Consider the following 8,053-nt stretch of genomic DNA (forward strand, 5'->3'; position numbering starts at 1 on the left):
GTCTCGCTCTTGCTCAGGCTGGTTTCGAACTCCTGAGCTCAAACAATCTGCCCGCCTCAGCCTCCCAGAGAGCTAGGATTACAGGTGTGAGCCACCGCACCCGGCCAGCACTCTACTCTTAACAATGCTTTTTTCCTTGGTAGAAATGGTTTTGTTTAGAGGCCAAGCTGACATTGGTCAGAGGCCCCACTGCAGTTTCTCGAACATTCTCAATCTAATTGTAAAGAACCATTTCTGGCTTTAAGGCAACAGTACAAAGGTGTGAGTGATCTTCTCCATGTGACCTTGGTTCTGAAAAGAAGGCCCAGCTCTAGCTCTGGGACCGGTCAGCCCTGTCCCCATGCTACAGGGCTTCAATAATTAGGACTGTCAGGCTCCTCACTTTCAAGCTTAATGGCAAAGAGAAGAAAACTAAGCAGAACATCAGTATTAATGGCTTCTGCTAACCGTTCTCATGTCTAGGGATAAGAGACAAGAGCCCCCACAAGCTACGCTCAGAGCACCCCACACAGCTCAGCACACTCACCCTTCATGGCTTGGCACAGTCTCATGTGTGCGCGCGCTCTATGTAACTAATGTTTTCCATTGTCTCGCACGTTACCTGAGTGAAGTAGAATCATCCCCATTTTACAGACAAGGAAACTGAGCTCAGATAATTAAAGTGACTCGCCCAAAATGACGCAGGCAGAGTATGGCGGAGCTGGAAACTGAGCCCAATTTCTATGCCATTATTTTCTGTGTACCAAACAATAAAACCAGTTGAAAAATGAAATTACAGTTCAGTCAACTAGTTATCATGTAAGCAGATTCATTTCCAAAATTCTACTATTTGTTTCAAAACTAAATGCAGTCAAACAGTGTATGTGTGTATAAAGGCCTAACAGAATACTGGGAGCGATTTGCATTTTCTCTTAGTTCTGAGTCATTTTAAAACAAAACTAAAAGTCTACGAGTTTGGGGAAAAAAAGCTGGTGTCCCTAACTGAGCTACCGTAGAGGAAAAGGAAGGAAAGGAGCTAACATCTGACCAAGGCCCTTTTGTCCTGGACCTTTATTTATGCACCCTGGCTGCTCTGGGCCTGTGCTTGCTCCGCCAGGCCAGGGGTATCCTGCTGTGGGCAGAGGAGTGAATCTAACCGGTCACAGGCCAGGCCTAGGAGTGCGCGCTGGCCTTGGGAGCTGACCGGCCGGAGCCAGTCTTCCTGAAACTGAGGGGTGTCCTAAGGGAGTGGGCCCAGCGCCCTGCAGGCAGCAGCGGGAGGCTTCCCAGCAAGAAGTGGATGCCGTTCTTGTCTGGGCTGCCTTCAGTGAAGTTACCTGAGCACCCTCTGCTGTGAGAAGGGGAGGAGGAGAGGGAGAGAGAACACGGAGCGGCTGAGCAGCTGCGGGTGCACTCAGGGCTCCCCTGACCAGGCGCACTGCTGCAGGATTGCTGCTGCCTTCGAGATGGGCTCGGCCACACTGAGAGAAGAACTCAGCAGGGGCCTGACACGGCAGAAACAGCAGGGCGGGGGAGCTGGGCAGAACTGGACTGAATCCCAGCTCTGCCACCTGACGTACCCACGTCAAATGACTTCACGTAGGCCTCAGTTTCCTCATCTTTGAGTGGGATTAGAGCACACACCTCATGAGACTGCTGAGAGGAGCAATGAGAACTGTGTGCATGCAAGTCCCTGCCCGACTCTCAGAGACCCCCTCCCCAGATGGGGGTGTGGTGGGAACGAGGCTCCAAAATCTGAATTCAGTAACCCCCAGGTGACCGTGGGGCAGGCTGTAGGACCACACGTGGAGCACTGCTGTGCAGATCAGAAGTGATAACCTTTCAGTGGTCCTACAACAACGGAAATTCCTTGCAGAAACTGGGCTCTGAGCTCCTCTTGGTTTTTCACTCAGCAATGACGGGAATTCCTCTTTTCACAAACACACACACAGGACAAGCCGGCGGCTTCCGAGCTCATTGTCTGGCATTTACTTTTTTCTAGAAAGGTGAAACTTTGCTCTCTTACATCTGTAAACTAATTTGTATAGATCACCTTTGTAAACACAACTGCAAGGCCTGACCTGCAGGCTCCTGTCGGTCACACCCTAGAGAACCTGATGCCAAAGTACGAGGCCTTGGCAAAACCGTGGCAATCCAGTTACCGTCGTCGTCAAGTATTTCCTCAGATATTCTTGGAACATGCAGATCACCAGCACACAGTGTCCAGAACTGAGTTACACATTTCCGATTTAACCTTCCACTAGCCCTGCGCTGGCACCAGGCGGCTGGGGTATCTCTTACTGCCCAAGTGCAGGCCCTCAGGGGAAATGACCCTCTGGGTTACTGCGCCTTTTCAGATGTGAACCCCAAACCAGCAAGCTAGCGGGAGCACACAGAGAGAGGGGCGGCAGGTGCTCAGACACAACGCACTGTCATTCTCCAGAATATTTTACCTTGTTCACAAAGAATTAATCTCTGACGTGGGCACTTTAACTTACCATTTCTAACTTCAAACCGATTTCTGAAAAGCCCTTCCGGTCTCTTAATGTGCTTCTGCTCAAAGACTTCTTCATCTTCCAGTGAAGTTCTTGCATAGTGACCTGTGGCAATGGCATCTGCTCCTGTGAGGTTTTTAAAAACACGAAGATCATATTTTAGACTCACATTTGCTAGCCTGGGTCAGTACGAGCCAAGGGTGCCAAAAGCGCATGCGGACCTGAAGTCTTACGCTCATGGTCTCTACAGACAGCCCACCCTACCGTCCAACACCGAGATCCCAGGGAATAGGGGAACGCATTTAATCTTGCTAAAATGCAGACTTTAACTCTTAATTTAAGCTGATACGATCTTGCTACAAAGTTTTACTGTACCTTTAAGAGCCTTTCAAAAGTTAGCATCTACTCATTCATTCATTCTATTAATAGCTTAAGGAAATAATCAGATATGCATGCAAATATTTAAGTATAAAAAGCTCATTTCAGAGTTTAGTGACATGGAAAAATGCCTATGACATTGTTAAGTAGAGGAAGAGTATATAAGACTATGATTCTACTACTTTTAATGTACAGAAAAAGATAAAAATCTCAGAAGGTCCATTCCTTTGATGCTGGGAGTGAAATTCTAGATGACATTTCCCCCTTATTTACACTGTTCTATACTTTAAATTTTTAATAAATAGGTATTATTTTCATCACAGTAAAGGACTACCCAGCACATTCGACTTCTTTTCACATTATTAAAAAAAAGTCAAAGAACCTACCAAGGCATACAAGCCCATAACCTTTTTATCGTGTGAGAATTTCAGATATACAGTCCTGCAAGAGACTTTTTCCTTAAAGGTGCAGCAAAATTGATTCAATACTTAACCAACCACAGTAGCTCGGCATAAAACAGAAAAACACAGCAAGAATTAACTGCTGCATATTAACTACCTGAAAGAGTACCTTTAGAAACACATTGTCATGTCTTGACTAAGTTTTTAATAGAGAAAAAAACCCAATTTAAATCTATTTCCTTAAAGAACAACCACTTATACTACAAACAGTGTAGGATTTGTCTATTAGAAGCCCTAAGATTTCAGAAGTCTAGGTTCTGTGTATTTTTATCTGTGTTGCAGAATTAAAAAAAGCTATGGCGACAGAGAACTTGGCACTCTCACAGGCAAACATTCCTCTCCTGAAGAGCTGTTTGTGCCTCCCGGAGGCAGGAGGTCTTTCTCCTGCAAACCCTAAACCTGCCCTCCGGTGTCACACAAAGAATGTGATCCTAACTCACATACGTGACTGCTGCTACTATGACCCAAAGTAATCTCAACGGTTCATCAGAGGACATTATTTCCAGACACCTTGGAAATCAAAATCAATTCACATTCCAGCAGTCTGTAACTCTTTTCCTGAATAACAGACTTGGCCTAAGCAGGGCAGGCCACAACAGACATTCTCTGACCACAAGGTGGCCCGGTCTCCTGCTGGCTTTGGCAACAGACGTCAGAGAACTGGCTCATCAGCTTGGGGACAACTAAGTCCCTCAGATCTGCAGACAAATGGCAACCAAGCCAGCCAGGTCTTCTCAATCTTATATTAGGAGAATTAATTATTAAACCTAGTTAGCAAACCTGGCAGTTGTCGCTATTACATTTCATGTTTTTGGTGTTAGTACAGCATTCAAATTTAAGACTTTTTTGGTTTTTGTTTTTAGACTTTTTTTTACTCCTAACTCCATGAACCAGCTTTTCATCTTCATTATCTCAGCATCAGGTCACTTGCACATCAGATCAGCAGGCCTAATCTAGTCATCGCGGACACTGCTGACACCACTGGATCCCTGGCATCTAACAACTTATGTCTTGGGACGTGGCCATACACAGCAGATGAGGTGCGGTGGGGCAGAGCAAACTGACAGGCCAGCACCCAGAACTTTAGAGACTCATTATGCTGACCCCACTGGCAGGGGACAGGAAAAGGAACCCAGAATTCACAAAATACAGCAACAGATACCAAGAGGTAGTCTAAGCAAGCAATTCTATTTTTTTTTTTTAACTCTAATTCCATAACAGATTACTAAGCAAGCAATTCAACATTAGGAAGGTTCGATAAAAAGATATCGGGCCAGGGGCGGTGGCCTGTGCCTGTAGTCCCAACTACTCAGGAGGCTGAGGTGGGAGGATCACTTGAGCCCAGAAATTCAAGGCTGTAGTGCTGTGGTCCCCAACCCCTGGCCCTCGGACCAGTACTGGTCCATGGCCTGTTAGAAACCAGGCTGCACAGCAGGAGGTGAGTGGTGGGCGAGTGAGTGAAGCTTCATCTGTATTCACAGCTGTTTCCCATCACTCACATCAGGACCTGAGCTCCCCGTGGAAAAACTGTCTTCCACGAAACTGGTCCCTGGTACCAAAGAGGTTGGGGACTGCTGCTATAGTGCATTAGCATCGTGCCTATGAATTGCCACTGCACTCTAGCCCTGGCAACACAGTGAGACCCCATCTTTAAAAAAAATAAAAATTAAATTAAAAAAAAAGAAATGAGGACATCTCAATACGCAGAGGGAATCAAGAAAGAAAAACTTAGGAACAGATAGAATCTGCAAATCTGGTGGGCAGGCAAGTTGCCAGCTGGTGGCAGAGCCCTAACCATAAGGTAGGCTTCTAGAACTGGCCACCGAGACATAGCTTCAAACTCAGAAAAACAAGATAAGAGACCCAAGAGCTAGAATCATGTGACCACAGGCTTGTTCTCCAGACAAAGCAGAAACCCAATTTTGGAAGCAAGAGAAAAGGTCTTACCATGACTAGCAAAAAGGATGACTAAACACTGAGTTTCTTGAGCCTCGAATGAGGGCTCCTGAAACTTCCCCTAAATACAACCTTGTCTGGAACCAGAGCTGCTGCAAAGAAAGCTGACCCTGCAGGTGGTGGCCCCAGGTAGAGACGCGGGGTGAGCCTGCGACAGGGAACCAGGCAGGATCTGATGCAGATTACACTCGGGGCTTGTAAGTTCCACAGGCCACCCAGGTCTCAGCTCAGCCGAACCTAGAGACACATTTATTGAAGAGGCCAGGCACTGTCTTGTAGCCCAAGATCTAGCTGCCTCCTGTGGGCTGCGGCAATCCCTCTGCATTGCTTTGGCTCCCAGTTTGAGGAGTGTTCTTGCTGGAGCGGTGCAAGGCCACACAGAAACCGCAGGCCGGGGAGCTTGCGCGGCCCAGGGCTCTCCTAGCAGTCAGCCTGTTCCATCTCGGGCTCTTTGGCTCTGAGCAGGCCTTTAAAAGCTTTGTTATCTTTGGCATTTTTCTAAAGTTCTGACCTTCCTGGTACACTTACAGGCTCATCTACTTTTGTTTTTCACAGATGACACCTCATTAAAGTCATTAACAATTTAATATTAGAATATTGTTTTTTAAGAATCTCCTCGTCTTCCTCCTGGGCATTGTCACCTTTGAACTCTTTGGCTTGTGAGGCAATACATCTTTCCTCAGGACTTCTGAGGCTGGGTGTCCTTGGGTAGACTCTGCCTGTCCTCACATTTACGTGGTCCACCATGAAAGCACCCTGTCCTCCCAAGGACCTAGCACTTGTACTTCACCAGAAGGTTCCTTCTTATTCAGTGAAATACAAAGTACTGTCATTTTCACTTCTTCCTTTCCTTCTGAAAGATGAAACTATACACAAGGTTTTGGTTTCTGGCTATCTCTGAAAATCTGAAAATCCGTGATTTTTAAAAACAAATGAAAAAAACCCAAATTACTTACCAAGATTATCCACAGCGTAATGAAAAAAGCAACTGAATTTGATGTGCTTATTGCAGACTATGTCAGGATTAGGAGTCCTTCCTTTTTCATACTCATTTAAAAAATCACTACAATAAAAGAAAGAGACTTTAGTTGTAAGTGTGAAACATTCCTCAAAAAATTAGCTAAATTGCTTGTTTAATGTAGAATTTCTGCTTGTCATATCAAAACTATAGTTTTCTGCAAAACAGGAGAGCTTCAGTATAAAGCCCTTTTCAATATTTTCATCAAACATTTGTTTACAGCCTGCTGCACTTGCCATCTGACCCTTTAACTAATGGCCTGGATGAAAAGCAAGGTGCCACACCCCACTGCTGAGGCTCAGTAGCCGCCGTGTCTCCCCACAAGGGTGTGTGGAGTCAGGGGGGAAGGGGCCATGAGGGACTCCCTAAACTGCTTCCTGGGACTCCTCTAACACAGAGGGCGTAGGTGAGGAAGAACTATGCCTGAGCCCCAGGAGGAATAAAATCATCTAGAGTTACACCTCAGGGCTATACCAGCCATTCTACAATCTCAGCCTGAGAACCTGGGTCACTGAGCAAATGTGTCCAGAAATTTTTCTCACGTGACCCACCACGCTCCTGAGCTCTAGCAAACTCCTGGGTGCTTAAAGCAGCTCGGGCCGTCCTAACTCCGCGGAGCTGTGCTCTAACAGAACGAGCGGACGCAGGAGAAAAATGCTACTATGCCAGCAAGACTCAGAAAGAATTTCATAGTCTTAGAGGATTCACTTCCAGAGGGTTATGATGCCTACTTCAGGAGTTTTAAATTGGGTGTATTTTTGGTATACGTGATAAATTTTTCATTTAACCTACAACTCTCTATTAATCAACAAGGGTTTAAGGTTATATTACGAAGACTGATCACGAGCCTGCACAGGATCATAAGTCATTTGTTCCTTCGACCTTACCGAGCAACGCTAAACTGTTCTCCTAAGTTTTCCTAACACTTCTCACTCCCCCTAGAAGTTCATAGAAACTCATGTTGTTATATATTTGCAACAACACTTGATGTTATTACACTCTTTCCATTTTTTTTAATTGTTAGTTGTCAAGAAGTTCATTAAACTGTAAACTACTTAGTGAGGTCCATGTCTCCCTCCACATGTCCACAGACCCAACCAACTTTCTGCCTAACAGACATTGACTAAACGTTGAAGAGGCTGAACATTTACATGGGTTTATGAAAAGACATGCTGTCAAGCATTTCCGTCTACCACATTCGCAAAAGCCATAGAGAAAGCAGCCCAGCCCATTCTTTCACAAGAAAGAAGAGAACCTTTCCTACGCTTTCTGAGGGAGACAGTAATTTAAAAAGAACATCTGGACTTTGGCCCTCGAAGGCCAGTGAGTCTTGAACAAATGAATTCAAAAGACACTTCTGAGCTAGACAGCCGTGCTGGACTAGCGAGTGTGCAGAGCAGGGATCAAGGAAGAGTTATAACTACGTGCCCTGGCAGCTGGGACTCAGCAAAGACAGAGGGCAGGCTGGCCAGAGCCCCAGCGTGAGCTCGGAGGCAGCCCGCAGAGATGAGAGGACTGTCTTGGGGCCACGTCCTCCTTTCAGTCCTAACGAGCAGTGCCAGAAGGCAGTAGTGAATGCAGGCCTAGAAAGCCGGGTTTTAATCACAGCTCTGCTCCTAACTTGCCACAGTACTTGGGACAAGTCACTCTTCCTGTCTGGTCTTGGTGCTGAGTTAATCTTTAAAAATCACATTCACTCACATACTTTTGAAATTTTGCACTAGAGGGTAAAGTTGAAACCCACCTGGATTACTTGCTATTACCTC

The 8,053-nt window shown here is 45.9% G+C and overlaps 1 protein-coding gene across 2 annotated transcripts in view; it reads right to left on the reverse strand.

Moving 5' to 3' along the window:
- Positions 1–8,053, reverse strand: part of TRMU (tRNA 5-methylaminomethyl-2-thiouridylate methyltransferase) — a 20,791-nt gene that overhangs the window by 7,597 nt on the left and 5,141 nt on the right. The window contains exons 3-4 of one of the 2 annotated variants that reach the window (XM_012655598.1): positions 6,226–6,332; positions 2,478–2,600 (exon numbers count right to left, since the gene is read on the reverse strand). In XM_012655598.1, coding sequence (XP_012511052.1) covers positions 2,478–2,600; positions 6,226–6,332 — 230 coding nt within the window. Of the gene's footprint in view, positions 1–2,477; positions 2,601–6,225; positions 6,333–8,053 lie in introns of those variants that run through there. The other variant, XM_012655599.1, reaches the window with a different exon arrangement.

This window comes from Propithecus coquereli, unplaced genomic scaffold (assembly GCF_000956105.1).
Source record: "Propithecus coquereli isolate 6110/MARCELLA unplaced genomic scaffold, Pcoq_1.0 Scaffold480, whole genome shotgun sequence".
NCBI classification, from domain to species: Eukaryota; Metazoa; Chordata; class Mammalia; order Primates; family Indriidae; genus Propithecus; species Propithecus coquereli.